This window comes from Myotis brandtii, unplaced genomic scaffold, assembly GCF_000412655.1.
Source record: "Myotis brandtii unplaced genomic scaffold, ASM41265v1 scaffold10, whole genome shotgun sequence".
In the NCBI taxonomy this organism is placed as follows: domain Eukaryota; kingdom Metazoa; phylum Chordata; class Mammalia; order Chiroptera; family Vespertilionidae; genus Myotis; species Myotis brandtii.
In genome coordinates this window covers 2,596,901-2,614,844 of record NW_005353325.1, presented here as the reverse complement: position 1 = coordinate 2,614,844, position 17,944 = coordinate 2,596,901, and the positions used below count along the sequence as shown (strand labels likewise).

The window sequence follows — 17,944 nt, the reverse complement described above, 5'->3', positions numbered from 1 at the left end:
TTCAGGCCTGATCATCCACAACTGCCCTCCCCTGCAGGTCATCTTGTGGCAGCCATGTTGTGTCCACATGGGGGTGGCCATATTTGTGTTGGAGTGATGGTCAATTTGCATATTACTTTTATTAGATAGGATGTTAGGTCAGCACTTCAATATTTATTCCTAGATTATAGGTTCCCAGGTGAAATGCAGGATCATTTTCACCTTTATATGTATTAATATTTTCAGTTTTTTTTTGACACAATGCATCTCTATTACTTTATCATAAAGCTTTATTTTTTTCTTTTTTAAAAAGAAAACATTAAAGTTACCCAGTGCAGATAAGGAATTGGTTTGAAATTGGCATCACTCAGCATAGTTTTAACCAGGTTGTATTAAGGTCTATGAATGACATCTGTTCCATTCCATGGCAACCAATGGGCCATTTCTTTTTTTAAATTTTATTTTAGGTTCACTCTTATTTTCTTATTCATTTTTATTTATTTATTTTTTTTAAATATATTTCTTTATTGATTTCAGAGAGTAAGAGAGAAGGAGAGAGATAGAAACATCAATGATGAGAGAGAATCATTGATCGGCTGCCTCCTGCATACCCCTTACTGGGGATCGAGCCCGCAACCCAGGCATGTGCCCTTGGCCAGAATTGGACCTGGGACCCTTCAGTCCGTAGGCTGACGCTCTATCCACTGAGCCAAGCCAGCTAGGGCTTATTTATCTTTTTTTTTTTTAAATATATTTTATTGATTTTATACAGAGAGGAAGGGAGAGAGATAGAGGAACCTGGGACCCTTCAGTCCACAGGCCGACGCTCTATCCACTGAGCCAAACCGGTTTCGGCTATCTTTTTAATATATATATTTTTTATTGATTTCAGAGAGGAAGGGAGAGACAGAAACATCAATGATGAGAATCATTGACCAGCTGCGTCCTGCACTCACCACCCCTACTGGGGACTGAGCCTTTGACCGGAATCGAACCCGGGACCCTTCAGTTCACAGGCCAAGGCTCTATCCACCGAGCCAAACCGGCTAGGGCAGAGGGCCATTTCATTGAGTCTCCTCAGGTATATATTTAGGATCATTTAAAATACATTAGGGGATGCTAACTTTGGCTTCATGCTCACGTGAACACCCTGTTTGCTATGTCCTTCCAAGTCAGTTTCTCTAGCATTTATTCTGCTTTTGTAACTCAAAGGTGAACTTTGATACAGCAAATACTTCGCAAAAACCTCCAAGTGGGTTCTCCTGTTGTACTGGCATAGGACTAGTTTAAGTCAACTTCTCGTTCATTGACTTACAAATATTTTGACACTTAATTTTAAATGGTTCTTAAATGTTTTTAGCTTGACTTGGGAGAAAAAAACATGAAGAATAATTTCTCTAATATTTTTGTAACATAAAGGACAGTAAAAGCTTCCAAAAGGAATGTGGGTAACTAATGAAATCATGCACAATTCTCGATTTTTCCCATTCATCCATGAGAGAAAAGATGCACGTAATCAACTAAATAAATACCCACATTTGCTTTGAAAATGTATTCATTTTCCCTGTTGGAAACTCTTAAAATTGACATTTTGGTTGTTTCATATATGCTAATTTTTTAAAATTAGATATCAATTTACAGCAGGTGAAAAAGTTCTAGGAACATACCAATTTTGAGTAAACTATAAATTTACTCCAAGTAATCCACATATGAAATGACCAGGACAGAGAAAATATAACATAATACATTCCCAACCTCATAAAGATCAAATATGATTTGGGTTTGTGTGTTTAAAAAAAAAAATCAACTGAGAAATTTATTAAAACCAATTGTAGACAACTGGCGGCGAGTGGCGGCGGGGGAAGTGGAATCTCATCATACTCAGGAATTAATAAAACACTTGAAAAACAAATATAAATTTAATAATAAACATTATGGTCAGGCTGTTTATTAAGGAGGCAACCACACATACAAGTTCGGCTATAGAAATGTTTGCAAATCAAAGTTCATGTGATCTCAGAGGACCATGCGTAATGTCAAAAATTGATGCCTGTACATTCAATAAAAACATACACAGTCTAGATCATTCTAGAGTTATACAAATATCTGGGGACACATGTATCTAATTTCTTTCCAAAAAAACTTTTTTATAAAAGTGATGTATTGAGATAACAATTTTAAAAAGTATCTGACAATTATGAATGGTCCCCAGTTTTACAAAATGTGATTTCCAGGTATGAAAACCGAAAAAGTCAACTCTTCATAGAGTGTTTCATATTACAAACAAGTTTTGTAGAAAAATGATCCAGCAAATACTTGAGTTAAGAATATTTATATTTTTCCAATTCTTTACACTTTTATTAACACACAAAAAAATAACATTCAAACACTGAGAAAATTAAATAACTTCGGAAGCAGAGCTCATAGCTTTCTGCTTACATATAAGGACAAATCTGGGCTGTTGGCACAAAAAATAATTAACATTCATAAAACCCTTACTACTATATATCAAACATAAGTTAAAATCATAGGCACTAGTTTATCAAATCCACATTTCTCCTGTAAGACTAACCACAGTAATTCTCGGATTTTCCCAAATAGAAAAATTGGCAATACACAAAGGCTTTCTAGTAAAAAGGCAATTTTTCTCTTTAGGAGACCAAAAGCCAATGGTCTGTGGCAGTACAACAGCAGGTAAAATAATACTTTACCCAACTCAGATCCAAATACATTTTTAACATGTGATGAAATATTTGAATTAAAAAAAATAGACATTTTTTTCTCTGATGCAGCCTTTAAAAAACAAAGTTAAATAACCTGAATACTCCTTTTGAAACCAACAATCTAACTTAAAAATGTAATGGTGCTTCATAATAGTTAAAATCCCTCTTAATTATTAGATTGCAGCATATATATATACTTTTTGCAATGTTGCACTGAAAACTGAGACCTATTTTGTTTTGCGTATATGTGATTTTAAAAAGAGACAGTGGCTAGTTCTTTCTTTCACTTAGATTTTTATGTGGGATACCCCCAAACCCAAAGCAGATGTTTTCTTTATCTTCTCTAAAAAGCAACATTTTTTAATTCATCATCATGTGGAATTCTGGTGCCATCTTTTCCTGACCCACCCCCATCACCCTCAAATTCAAGGATAAAATTCCTTGCGTTATACACCGAAATACATAGCACTGTCAGGTCAAATCTCCAGCTGCTTGTGCTAACGGGAATGACTCCCTATGGTCAAGCTAACATCACGGTCAAGCTAACATCACGGTCAAGCCATGGTGTCACTCACGGCACAACAGGGTCTCTCGCCATGTCAACCCCAGTGCTATCCTGAATATCAAGCTTCCCATTTCTCAATTTCTTTTGCCAACTTACAGAATGTCTTTGACTAACAGGAAATAAACTTATGTTCAAATCCCTAAAATCCTTTAGGTGACTCGAGTACCAATATTTTAGAGCTATTCAAACAAATATTTAAAAACAGACCTCTCACATAAAAATGAGAAGCATGCTGTAGAAGGAAGTTTTTTTTTTTAGTAAAAGACTAAAAAAAACCATCTGAAATAAATGATTCCCAGGGTATACATATGGGCCCTTAGAGAGCAAGTATTTAAGGGTTAGAGTCACATGTACTGGATTTCATTTGTTACCAAAAATGCAAAAATTGATGTAAGGCAGAATCAAAGTCAAAAGGGACAGTATTTTCGAAGGACATTTTATACAGTAACTCAGTTTAAAGTGGATCAACGTTGGTAGGATTCAGCAGGCTAGTCTCCTACCATATCAACAGACCGTTGTTTCATTAACAGCAACAATACACTGTCATTACCAGAGATTTTATAAGTTAAGTGCATAGATTTCCCCCCCTCTCACTGTATGGTTTTGTTCCAGGTTGTAAGCACCGAGGTGGTGTTATTTATGTAAAGAATAAAGACACACACTACTTGCTCTTTCCCATCATGGAAACCTGCTAATAAAAACAAGGTCTCTCAGTTCTGTAGCAGATAACAGCATGTGAAGAAGTTGGCTTCAACAGCAAAGGCTATCTTTCCTGAGCCAGGAGCTATAAAGTGTAGAAAGATTGTACAACTGACATTAAGCCCTTTTGGCAATCAAAACAAACACAGAAGCCCGATGTGTCGATGCGACGTGACGGATGCGCGCTGTAACACTACCTGATGGTTGGTGACATGTGAGCTACATCCAAAACTTGACATTAAACAAATGACATTTTTATTTCTAATGAATCTGCAAAATTAATTTATAGAATTCTCCCAAATTTAGGTATCACATTTTAAATCTCTAGCTGCCATCCTCCTCCATCTCAGTCTAGTTTCTTAGAGTACCAGTGAAACACTAGTGAAACATTTCAGGTAATTAATCAGAATATTAGTTCTCATTAACACAAATATTTATTGATACCATTTAAACAGTAAATTAGGTTGAACGTGAAGTTTTGGATAGCTTGAATTCACCATTTTCCTGTGCACAAAGGTACTCTCTCGTTTACAAAAGGGCATTTTCTCTTTGGCATCCATTAGTTTTTTTGCCCAGATATTGGCCTCTGTAAAATAGTAAAAAAATCAACTTAGTTTCTGTTAAACAAAACTAAAAGTTATTCCATGGAGAGTGATTGTATGATTACCAAACACATCTGATGTTAAATGTCATTAAAGTGCTGCTTGGTCATCTCTGTCAGTTTGTGCTAATTAAGACAGAGAGGGCTGGGACTTTACAAATCCCAAGAGTCTCATGTGAACAGTCTGCATATAAAAGTTGTTTAGCCTGGTGAAGGGGTGTCTGTGAAGCTGTGGACTTCTGTAGTCTTCTCTTTGCTGGTCAATAACAGCCATCTTTCCAACTGTCATCTTTCATGCTGCCATAGGTTTTAGGAGCTGGCAAGGATCTGAAATAAGCAATATTGTAAAGTGACTTGCAGGGCTTAAGTGAAACACTGCCACCCCCTCTCCCACACAGGATAATGACTCTGCAGGGGGCATCACAATTCAATGCAGGCTGTTTCAGGGGACTACTGAGGTCAGAGCTCTGCACAGCCATCAGCACAAGTGTCCCACCCTCAGGATCTCCATAACGTCCAAGTTTTACTGGTCACCAGGTGACTTCACTAACCTCTCTTTGTTAACATAGCTAGTAGAGTAAAAGGAAGGAAAAGACTGTCTCATCTTTTCCAACCACATGGATTATCAACCTTATTTACCTCATTACATTTCAATATTCTTCTCTGAAAATAGGAGTAACAACAGTACCGACATGTTTCATCTATAATAATAAAAGCCGGGGCTGCGAGGGAAGCCTGGGACCCGGGTGCCTGCCAGCAGCCGGGAGAAGGAAGGCCTACTCTTGCACGAATTTCTTGCATCCAGCCTCTAGTGTTATTTTAAATAAGATACATATAAGCTAGTTAGCACAGTGCATAGTAAAAAGCTGTTGTACTCTACTACTGAATTCAGAAATGTAATATGTTTATCTTAGAATAAAAAGTATAGGCAGTTTGAAAGCTTATGGGATGAATGCATTTTTTTACATGCAAATATTTAACATTTACTTTTGTTTGACCCCTAAATTTACTGATGGTGGTAATCACATTCCTGAAAGATAAAGATAATAGGTGCACGGTTCCCAACCTAGCTGGGCTCAGAATCACATGAAAATTAAACAAACAAAAACCAGCATACCCACAGATTTTAGGCTTCATATTAGACCAGTTCAATGGCAGTAAATTTTAGGCCTCTATACAAATTCCACAGAAGATTCTGAATTGTAGCAAGTTTGAAAATCGCCCTCCCAAGATTAAACTTAGACTTGGTAGCTAGAAATGTTATCTTAAATCTCACTTTAGGGTCTAAGATGCCTTTACTATCTTTATTGAACATTATTATATTAAAAATGAACAAATACCATAACCAAATTGAGTGGCTCTAAAAAAATTTTCTAGGAGGTCACTGAGATGCTTAATCATGTTAGGTTTCTGGGCAAATTTAATCTGAACCAAAGTGGTATAATACCCTAATGTCCCATGTAAGGTTTTCTTTAAAACAATAAAAAAGTATTTTATTCAAATTGTACTAAGACTCAAGTGAGAACCCAATTAGGACTCTCTCTGTTCACTGTCAAATGCAAAGGTGCGTGCAATTCCAGTATACCCACTTTCCTATGCTTAAGAATGTTGAAACAGCACTTACCTGCGAACAGGCTGTGCAAGTTTGCTGCGAGGCACTGGAATACCCCCAGCAGAAGGGGCACTGGGTCTGGGCAAGCCACTTCTCATCGCGGTTGTCCCTGTCGGTCTGGTTAGAGTAGTGCTGTTGATATTGCTGGGAGGATTTGCTGGGACTGTGTTCTGAACCATGGGAGGCCCAGGTGAGGAGGTGGTTTGTGTGAGTTGTGTTGTTTCTTGGTTACCAGGAGGACCAGAGCCATGGTTACTAAATGCTTTTACTGGCTGCCGAAGAGCCAAAGGAGATGGCGCTGCAGGGGAGCGGAATTTGCCTGGAGAAGGTACTGTAGAATGGCAAAGAAAAATCAATGTTTTCAGTGGAAACCAAGTGTAAGTGAAACCACTGCTTTATAGAACACTTGATGACTGGGCACCAGTACACCTATATTCACGAAAACACTCTATAGAAATACAAAGAATAAAGAATATTTCTGACCAATTAAAAAAAAGGATAACTGGTAAGCCTTAAAAAAACCAAGTCCTTACTCAAAAAAGGCCGACTACCAGAATGTAGACTAGAATTTGAAATACACTTTCCCCTCAAAGAAACATTCATGTAAACTTTTAAAAACATATGTTTTATATATTTGAGAGAGAGAGAGGAAGGGAGTGGGGATCGAGCCTGCAACCTGGGCATGTGCCCTGACTGGGAATCAAACTGGTGACCTCTCAGTGCGCGGGACACCGCAAAAACAACTGAGCCACACCAGCCAGGGCCATTCATGTAAACTTGTATCAAGCATCTGGTGGGTGTATCTCTAGGTACTATATCAACTACAATGTAACTTAAAATTCAGGAACTAAACATTCTTTTAAAAAGGTTTAGTTGTAAAAAAAAAAAAAAAGTTTAGTTGTGCTTCACCAAGTAGGGAAGTTACAAAACTACAGGCTTATCAAAAGATATATGAAGTCACAGGATAAGGATGATATATTTTTCTGGAATGTCAATTCTATTAAGCGGTTAGGACACTTTTATATTAACACAAATAATCCTATATAATAAAAGGCTAATATGCAAATCAACTGAACGGGGGAACAATTGGTTGCTATGACATGCACTGACCACCAGGGGGCAGCTGCTCAACGCAGGAACTGCCCCCTGGTGGTCAATGCACTCCCACAGTGGGAGTGCTGTTCAGCCAGAAGCCCTGAGCTGAGCTCACAGCTGGTGAGCGCAGTGGCGGTGGCGGGAGCCTCTCCCGCCTCTGTGGCAGCGCTAAGTATGTCTAATTGACGGCTTAGGCCCGTGAGGGGGCCTAAGTCGTCAGCTGACATCCCCCAAGGGCTCCTGAACTGCGAGAGGGTGCAGGCCAGGACGAGAGACACCCCCGCCCCTCGAGTGCACGAATTTCACGCACTGGGCCTCTAGTGATACATAAAAGAATAAAATGTATAATTTGCATTACTTTTTTTTTAAAGTTTGCTCTTATCATCTTATTATTTTTTTTAATTGTCTAAGGTTTTACATATGTCTCCTTTTTCCCCAATTGACCCCCCCACCCCCAGCCATTCCGGTTATGCTAATATGCATGCATACAAGTCCTTTGGCTTCTCTCTACCTACCCCCCTGCCATTTGTCTCTGGATCTATTGTTGTTCATCAAATTATGTTGATTATTATATCCCACATATGAGTGAGATCATGTGATATTTATCTTTCTCCGACTGACTTATTTCGCTTAGCATAATGCTCTCCAGTTCCATCCATGCATTACTTTTTGAGCTTAAATAAGTTCAAATAAATTTTATTATTGTAGTGGTCCCTTAGCATTATAAGTTCAGATCTCCTGGGGGACACATTCATCCTTCCCTGCTTATTCTGTTTGATAAATTACCTCTGAAAGGGCATCGGTTTTAGTTTCTTCAAATGCCCATGGATGGCTACACATAATGTAAATAAAAAAATATTACTTTAACATGCTTTACCTAACAAAAACGCTGGTTTCGGAGAGAAAGGGAGGAAGGGAGAAATAAATCACAGGCAGATAGAGATCACCCTATTTTCTCTCAACTTCCATTAGTTTGGGGAGAACATGAGTGAAGGGAAAGCCTGGGCCAGGGACTTGGTCCTAAAACTGTAGAAATGGAATAATCTACAGAATTCCATCCTTCTAACTTCTAATCTGTCTAAAGGATACAAATAACAGCAAGGTCTACCACAGTGTTAGGAGGAGAGAAAAGAATGGATGAGTCTGGTCACTGTGAAGAAGAAGGGAGATAAGCCTTAGCTTTAAAACTCCAAAATAGGTGAAAGTCATCTCCTACCATCCTTTCAATAAGGTTTTTGGTACACAGCCTCCTTCCTTCTTAGCTGACCTTACTGCCTGTCTGATTAGCCTCTCAAATATCAGCACCTCCACTTAAGATATACTAGGCCCAGTACTTGGTGTGCTCAAATTACCTCTACTTAGCTCCAAAACACTCAAGTTTGACTCTCAAACTTGACTGTGTGTCAGAATCCTGGGGAACCATTTTCTTTTTTTAAAGTATGGAAGCCCAGGCAGCATATCCAGAGAATCTAGTCTGGAATGGAACTTAAGTATTAATTTTAAAACTATCAAAGAAGCTTTCTGCTAAGATGGCAGAACTGGGAAGGGGTTTAACTCCCTGCTGTAAACACCTATGAAACAGAACAAGATATATAAAACAGTTTTCAAATATTGAACAACAGGCAGCACAGGCCTATAATCCCTGAGAGAAGGGAAAGAAATGTGGTGTGTCCTGTAGTACCTGGTGGGGTGTGTGTGTGTGTGTGTGGTGTTTTGGGGGGAAAGGGGAGAGTTTGGAGATACTTTCTGGGCTACAGAACGAGGAGGAGGATCCTGAGCAGAACAAAGCTTTCTGGTTAAGAAGACAAAAACTGGAATTGGAGAGGCAGGCTACTTCAGAGGAGGGGGCTGCTCCAGGAGACCACCATAACTCAGTGCAGGGGTCTATTTGAATCGCGGCTGAATGGTGAGCTGTGCACGGACTGAGGGAAGCGCCATGAGACAGGGCAAAGCAGGAATGGAACACTGTAAACTGAACAGTTCCCAAAGCTCACAGAGGACTAGAGAACATGTGTTTTAACCAGTTAGAGAATCCATGCTGAACATCCAGGACAATCAGGAGATGCTCCAAAAGAAATAAACTAGCCGCAGAATAAAGCTACTCGAAGTCCACTCTAACAAAACTTTAAAACAAGTCTCGAAAGCAAGGGTTAGCAAATTTCCAGCTATGGGAAAGCCAACTGTTTTTGTAAGTGAAGTTTTATTACAACATGGTAACACCCATATATTGTCCATGGCTGCTTTCCAGCTACAAGAGTTGAGTAGTTACAACAGAGATCAGATTACCCACAGTCCTAAAACATTTACTGACTGGCCTTTTAATAAAATGTTTGCTGATCTCTGCAATGAAGGATCAAACTGATCTATAAACAACTTCTTGTATAAATCTTCAGTGACCTTATAGGTCAACACCATATGGTCTAACAGAGAGAGGAAGGGTATGAGTAGGACAGAAAATATTTGAAGAATTTTCTTCCAAATTTGATGAAAACTATAAACTCACATAATCTAAGTAGTTAAAAAAAAAAAAAAGAAAGAAAGAAAAGAAAAGCCCAACCAGGGCAAAAAAAATCAGGGAACACCATGCCCAAGGAACATCACGATTAAATATCTAAAACTAAATAATATAAAAAATGTATTAAGTGTGTACATTTTTATGATACACTAGAGGCCCCATGCATGAAATCTGTTCAAGGGGCTTGGCCCTTGCAGCCCCCGCTTCGTCCAGAAGGATGTCTAAAAGGTTGTTCAGCTGTCTGGTCTAATTAGCATATTACCCTTTTATTATTATAAATCTGTATGTTGCAGTGTTCCCACCACCCAAAGTCAAATCATCTTTTAAAAATCTTAAAAGACCTTTTTCTTAATAAACAAAACAAAACAGGAAAACCCCAGAGGAATGAAGATACAGTAGAGCCATAGTTGGGGATGATGGCTCTTGAAGCAATCATGTCCTGGTTCCCAACACCTGTTACACAGTCTCCTCTGACAGAAACGGAAGATGTCCTCAGGGTCTAAGTACACCTGATTTGCAAATTTCATGATCTTCACAGAAAGTTTTTTTTAAAAAAATAACCCATATTTTCCTTTCTTTTTTTTTTTTTTTTTAATATATTTTATTGAATTTTTACAGAGAAGAAGGGAGAGGGATAGAGAGTCAGAAACATCGATGAGAGAGATGGATCAGCTGCCTCCTGCACAGCCCCCAGTAGGGATGTGCCCGCAACCCAGGTACATGCCCTTGACCGGAATCGAACCTGGGACCCTTGAGTCCGCAGGCCGACGCTCTATCCACTGAGCCAAACCGGTTCGGCCCCATATTTTCCTTTCTATAGGGGCAAAAAAAATGTGTTTTCAATTCCATTCTCTATAGTGCCACCTTTGTCTCCCTTGCCAGATCAGTCTCTACCCAATTATTTCACCATCTCTTGGAGGATTACTGGATAACTGAGGCTCCTTGTCTTTAATTCCTCAAGTCAGCACCTAAAGGTGGAGCCAGGACCTGCTCCCTCCAGTACCAACTCCAGGAAAGCCATCTTCAGTCCTAGCTTTTACCATAACTGGGAGCCTTTCAACCAGGATTCTGTTTGGGCGGGGACATAGGTTTTAAATATTAAAGTTCAGAGGAGGATCATGAGTTCCAAAGAGTAATTAGCAAAAGTCTGGGGAGTTGGAGATAGATGGAAAGAGGTCTCACTACGAGATGCACTAAGACATTGTGACAATCTGAGTGAGGGATGACTGAGGAGTCCTAGGCTTCCTTCTCATGGTGACTGATGTCAAGTGTCTGGTGAAATTAGGCATGTTATATTGATGAGGATGACAGTGTTTCATTTCTACATGACAGCCTTATAAATACTGGAATAGATCTATAATGTTTTGAATATCTTACTCAAACCTTATCTTAAAAATAAGCTTTGTAAGAAAGCATCTTTCCCTCTGAAAAACTTCTGACCATCATTTTAACTAGTAATAGTTTTGTCAGGGAAATAGTTATCTCCTGAAATTTTTTAAAAATATGAATATCTGCCCAGCTGGTGTGGCTCAGTGTTGACCCATGCACCAAGAGGCCACTGGTTCGATTCCCAGTCAGGACACATGCCCAGGTTGTGGGCTCAATCCCCAGTAAGGGGTGAGCAGGAGGCAGCCAATTGATGATGTTCTCTCTCCTTGATGTTTCTATCTCTCTATCCTTCTCCCTTCCTCTCTCTCTAAAACATCAGTAAAAACATATTTTAAAAAATGAAAAGAAAAATGTGAACCTCAGACTTGGGAAAATGGGAATAGATGTGTTTCCTTCTTTCTCCCACTAAGTATAATATAAAACCTTGGGCATTATGTATAAAACAGACATAAGAAGGCTCTGAAAGGTACAGAGTAAAATAAGCAATATTTTAGGAGAAAGACCACCTAGGGACCTTGCAACCTGAGGGATGACATGGAATGAGTTCCCAAGGTTTTCTTTTTGCCTCCTATATCCCAGATTGGAGCTGAAGAGGCTGGCAACCCCGAAAAGCCATGGGTATGACAGACCAAACAAGTCTGCTCTCTCTAACCAAAGGACTAGAAAAGAAAATTTTCAAGTAATAATTGTTCTACTCCAGCCAAACACCACAGAAAAAAACTGTGGCCTTACTCCCACACATACCAGCAAAGGCCAGTGGGAAGCCTAGACTTCTATGTTTATAAGGCTTAACCAGGCACCACAAAACTCTCTCCAGTGAGATATCAGAGAAGGGAGTAATGAGGTGGTCTTCCCCCTCCCCTTGGGTTGGTGCTTAGTGGAAACAAAACTACCCCTACCACAATGTGAGTGAAGACATGGTAGGGCGGCAGAACTCCAATCTTTGCCAGCCAGTCCCTCCCACTTGGGTGTCAACAGAGACTGAGTAGAGAACTTAGGCTTCTATTACCACCTACCAGTAATCCAATAAATTCCTGAGTTATAACAGAAAAAGACATATAAAAATAAGATCCAGAATATCATAATATAAAAGTGTCCAGATTACAATAACAAACAACTCATCATACTAAGAACCAGGAAAATCTAAAACAGAATAAAAAGATAATCAATACATATTAAACCATGATGACAGATATTAGAATTATCTGACAAAGATTTTAAAATAGTCCTCATAAAACTGCTTAAATGACTAATTCCGAATACTTGAAACAAAAATAGAAAGTCTCAGCAAAAAATAGATGTAAAAAAAAATGAAATGAAAATTTTAAAATGGAAAAATATATTTAAAAAAATAAAAACTCAATGCATGGGCTCAACAGCAAAATGGAGAGGAAAGAGGAAAGAATCACTGAACTGGAAGGTAGAACAAAAGAAATTACCCAATCTGAACAACACCAAGAAAATGAACTGTAAAACAACAACAAAAACAGAGCTTCAGGGACACGGGACTATAACAAAACACTTAACATTTGCATATCCTCAGTGGACTGGAAGGAAAAGAGAAAAAGAGGACAAAAAGTATGTTGAAAAATGACTAAAAATTTCCCACATGTGGCAAAGGACATAAACCCATAGATGCAAGAAGCTTAGAAAACACCAAAAAGAAAAATCCAAAGAAATCCATGCCAAAGCACATCATAACCAAACTTCTGAAACTAAAGACAAGAAATCAGAGAGAGAAATAGTATCTAATTTATAGGGGGAAAAGAATTCTAACCAGAGTGGATTTCTCATCATACCAAATAGAGGAGAGAAGAAACTGGAACAATATTTTTTAAGAGCTGAAAGAAATGTCAACCCGGAATTCTAGACCCAGAGAAAATATAAGAATTAAAGAAAAATGAAGTCATTCTCAGACAAAAGAAAATCAAGGGAATTTGTGGCCAGCAGACCTACCCCAAAAGAATGGCTAAAGAAGTTCTCTAAACATAAATGAAATGATTAAAAGGAACCTTGGAATATATGAAAAGGAAGAAAGAACAGGGTAAACAAAAATATGGGCAAACACAACAGGCTTTTTCTCTCCTTGAGTTTTCATATGTAAAGAGAGAACAAATAATGAATATCAGTAATGAAATAGGATATCACTGTAGTTGCTAAAGACATCAAAAGGATCATAAGGGAGTACTATGAACATTCCTACAGACATTAATTTGACAACTTAGATGAAATGGATCAATTTATCAAAATGCACAACTACAACTCAATTGATATGTAATAGATAAGTTAAATGGTCAAATAATTATTAAGGAAATTGAATTTGTAATTAAAAAACCCTCCAAAAAAGAATCTTCAGGCCTGGGTGGTTTTACTGGGAAATTCTGTCAAATGTTCAAAGAAGAATTAACACCAATTCTACAAATTCTCTACAGGAAATAGGAGGAAATACATTTCAGTTCATTTTATAAAGAAAGTATTACCCAGATATCAAAACCATAAAAACACAGTATCAAAAGAGAAAACTACAGACCAATATCCCTCATGGATATAGACATAAAACTTAAACTATCAGCATATAGAACTAAATGACATAAAAAAATTATATATCATGATTGACTGGGGTTTATGCAAGGATGCAAAGCTGGTTTAACATTTGAAAAATCAATGTAATCTAACACAAAACAGGCTAAAGAAAAATCACATGATCAAATCTATTGATGTAAAAAATGCATCTGACAATATTCAATAATTCATGATAAAAATTCTCAGAAAAATAGGAACAGGGAAACTTCAATTTGATAAAGAGTATCTACAAAAAATCTACAGGTAACATTATACGTAACTAGAGGCCCGGTGCATGAAATTCGTGCAGGGTGGGGAGGGGGGGTCCCTCAGCCCGACCTGCACCCTCTCCAATCCGGGAGACCTCAGGGGATGTCCTACTGATGGCTTAGGCCCGCTCCCAGCCTAAGCCATCAGTAAGTGACGGGAAGGCGCCGCCCCCATCACCCTGCTGCTGCCGCCACTGCTGGCCACCGCAGCTGCCAAGGTGTTTTCATCAACATGAACTCCAGTCCCTTCATCACAAAAAAATGACAACTTTCTTTAGGCATTTTCAAGATGTCTCTTTCATATGATATGGCATTTCTTTCTTTTTTTTTTTATCCTCACCTGAGGATATTTTTCCATTGATTTTTAGAGAGCATGGAAGAGAGAGGGAAAGACGGAGAGAAACATCAATGTGAGAGGGACACTTCGATTGGTTGCCTCCTGCATGGGCCCTGACTTGGGCCCCAGCCAGGGAGGAGCCTGCAACCTAGGTACATGGCCTTGACCAGAATCGAACCCGGACCCTGCGGTCGGCAGGCCGAGGCTCTATCCACTGAGCCAAACCGGCTAGGGCAGGCTATGACATTTCTTAGCCCCTCCAGCAGCAGACCTTCGTTTTTTTCCTCCAGGAGTGAGGTAGAAAAACCCTAGATCGCCTTCTTGGGTTCTTATTACGCAAGTTACCAAGAACACTGCGAGTGGCGTTCCGGGAGCTTAGCCAATGAGCAGTCAGGAAAGGTGTTTCCTCTGCAGCTCACATGCAGAGGCGGGACTGCTGAGGTGCCCCGGCTGGCAGGCCCTGCTCCCTGCTCTCTTTGGGCCTGCTCTGCCCTGCTCTGTGAGCCTGCACCATCTGTGGCTTGCCTCATCATGCAGCTGTCCCCTCCCGCCCACCTGCACACGTAGCCTCCTCCTGAGCGGGTGTGACTGTTACAGCATCCCAGCTAATTTGCATATTATCTATCTATATCTATATCTATATATCTATATCTATAGATATAGATGATGAAAGACTGAATGATTACCCTCTAAGATTCAGAACAAGACAATGACGTATGCTCTCACCATTTATTCAACATACTGCTGGAAGTTCTAGATAATAAGCAAGAAAAGGAAATAAAAGGCATATAGATTCGAAAGGAAGAAACTGTCTCCACTGTTATTTACATAGAAAAAATCTACAAAAACAACTTCTAGAAATATTCAGTTCAATAAAGTCACAGGATGGAAGATTAACATACAAAATTGAGTGTATTTCTATATACCAGCAATAAATGTTCAGAAATCAAAATAAAAAATGTAATACCATTTGCATTGTTCCCCCAAAAGAGAAAAGAAATATTCAGATGTAAATTTAATAAAAACGAATCTCGGCAAATAGCATAAGTTAGGTGCAAAGATCAAATGAGTAATATGTGTGTAAACTGTGAGTAAATATAAAATATTACACAAATTGTAAGACATATCACATCCATGCCTTCCTTATCTAAGGAATATAGTGCCTTTCAGCCTGCTGCAGCTGAGTTCTCTGTAAAGATATGCAACAGTGTCACTCGGGCAGTCTCCTAGGCTGCTCTTATAAATTAACTAAAATATAGGGATTAATTAATTAGGCTCTGTTGCCTAAATTAATCATGACAGTAGACTATAATTTCCACTAACAAGAGCTACACTTGAGGCCATGGCTGGGTAGCTCAGTTGATTAGAGCATCATTCTGATATGCTAATAAGGTTATGGGTTTGATCCCTGGTCAGGGCACTACAAGAAATAACCACTGAATGCACAAATAAGTGGATCAACAAATTGATGTTTCTCTCTCTCTCTCAAATCCATAAAAAAAGAATTACACTTGATTCAAGGCATAAAATAAAGTGTTATCTGCTCTGGGCAAGAATTAGAACTCTATTTATAAAACTCACATGTGACTAAGAATGCTAACCTTGGTGTCTAAATTAAGTCATCTCTAAAATGCCAGAGTGGGTGAAATGAGGATTCATATTTTTAAAATATTCATTTTTGTCTCTAATAAGCATTTAATAAAAATCATAATAGGTTTGCTTTCTAATTAAGGTTTAGATAACTCAGCAGGCACTTAAAACAACTCTGAAATGGAGAAACTGAGTAAATAATATACTATTTTTAACTTGATATTCACTAACTATAAAATGTTATATAAATATATCCTACAGTATCTAACAATATAAAAATTAGACACTCCAAGTGGTTGTCTTCACAATATGTTTACAAACTATAAATTATATTAAGTGTATAATTTTAAGAAATATGTAAACATTTAATGAATACATATAGTTTGCAATAAAAATATACACGTGAAACACAGGCCACTATGAATAAAGGGGAGAATAACATTTATTAAAATATATGTGCCTTTCACCCTGGCCAGTGTGGCTCAGTCGGCGGGGAACTGTCCCATGCACTGCAAGGCTGCTGGCTCAGCTCCCCGTCAGGGCACATGCCTGGGTTGTGGGCTCGATTTGAAGTAGGGAGCATGTAGGAGGCAGCTGATCCCTCTCACATCGATATTTCTCCCTCTCCCTTGCCCTCCAAGAATCAATTAAAAATACATGTGCTTTTCAATTATTTAACAAATAGAGAATAAGGACAAAAATACTTCCTTGTAAAATATCCCTCACTATATTACATCATCCTAGTTACTCAATGGTCTATGCCAGTGGTTCTCAACCTTCTGGCCCTTTAAATACAGTTCCTCATGTTGTGACCCAACCATAAAATTATTTTCGTTGCTACTTCATAACTGTAATGTTGCTACTGTTATGAATCGTAATGTAAATATCTGATATGCAGGATGGTCTTAGGCGACCCATGTGAAAGGGTCGTTCGACCGCCAAAGGGGTCGCGACCCACAGGTTGAGAACTGCTGGCTATGCACTATCAATGATATTAACAGGTTACTGACATAATGACTTAAAAATAAGTTCTGGTTGTGAAAGAGCATGGAGATGAAGTAAATACGATTCTCTCATTACAAAGTTAAAAATATCCTTTTTAAGAGAGTTGCTAGTGACTATTTATTCCAATCTCTCTTTTTTTAATTTTTAATTTATTATTTTTAGTTTGTTTTTTCAATCTCTTTTTCTGTACAGAGAAGGAAACTTGCCACAATTAGAGATCAACAGAGAAAATAATCAGGGAAGTCAGGAATTGCACCCAGGTCTCCCTATTCCCAGATTGGTATTCTTTACTGGAAACCAAAAGAGAAACACCTCTGGGAGTAGACAGAAATTTTAAATTTTTTTTTTTACCATTTTAATTTTCAACTAGACAGAAAGTTTATTTGTAAGGCTACTATCCTAGGCAGGTTTCATAAGATATGACATCAAGTCATATTAAATTTGTAATGGCTGACAAGTAATCATAAAAAAATAAAAACAAGGCATAGAAACCTTTGATTTCTTCTCCCATCGGTGTACATGACTCATCATTATGTTTATAAGCATAGTTATCAAGAGAAAATTTATTAAACACAAGAGACAGAAGAAACCCTTGGAATGGGCTTCACTAGCTTTCCTTCCAGACAAAAAGACTGATAGATATAAACTAGAGGCCCGCCTTTCGTGCACCGTTGGGGGTCCGTCAGCCTGGCCTGTGGGGATCGGGCTGAAACCAGCTCTCCGACATCCCCGGAGGGATCCTGGATTGTAAGAGGGCGGTTCTCTGGTGACACACCCAGGAATTGGGCTTCCTCCTCTTTGGTTCTGGGTGTATCACCCGAGAATAGCAGCTGCCAAGTCACCACAGCTTGGCAGCTCCTGCGTTGAGCGTCTGCCCCCTGGTGGTCAGTGTGCGTCATAGCTACCGGTTGGCCAGTCGCTTAGGTTTTTATATATATAGACTAGAGGCCCGGTGCACAAAAATTTGTGCACTGGGGGGGGGGGGGGGGGGGGGGGTTTTAGC

The 17,944-nt window shown here is 38.8% G+C and overlaps 1 protein-coding gene across 1 annotated transcript in view; it reads right to left on the bottom strand.

The window, feature by feature from the left end:
• Positions 1–1,879: 1,879 nt before the first annotated feature.
• Positions 1,880–17,944, bottom strand: part of SLAIN2 (SLAIN motif family, member 2) — a gene marked incomplete at its 5' end in the record, with an annotated part of 75,997 nt that continues 59,932 nt past the window's right edge. Inside the window, 2 exons of the mRNA XM_014534593.1 lie at positions 1,880–4,894; positions 6,192–6,510. Of these exons, the coding sequence (XP_014390079.1) occupies positions 4,828–4,894; positions 6,192–6,510 (386 nt within the window). The remainder of the gene's footprint in view (positions 4,895–6,191; positions 6,511–17,944) is intronic.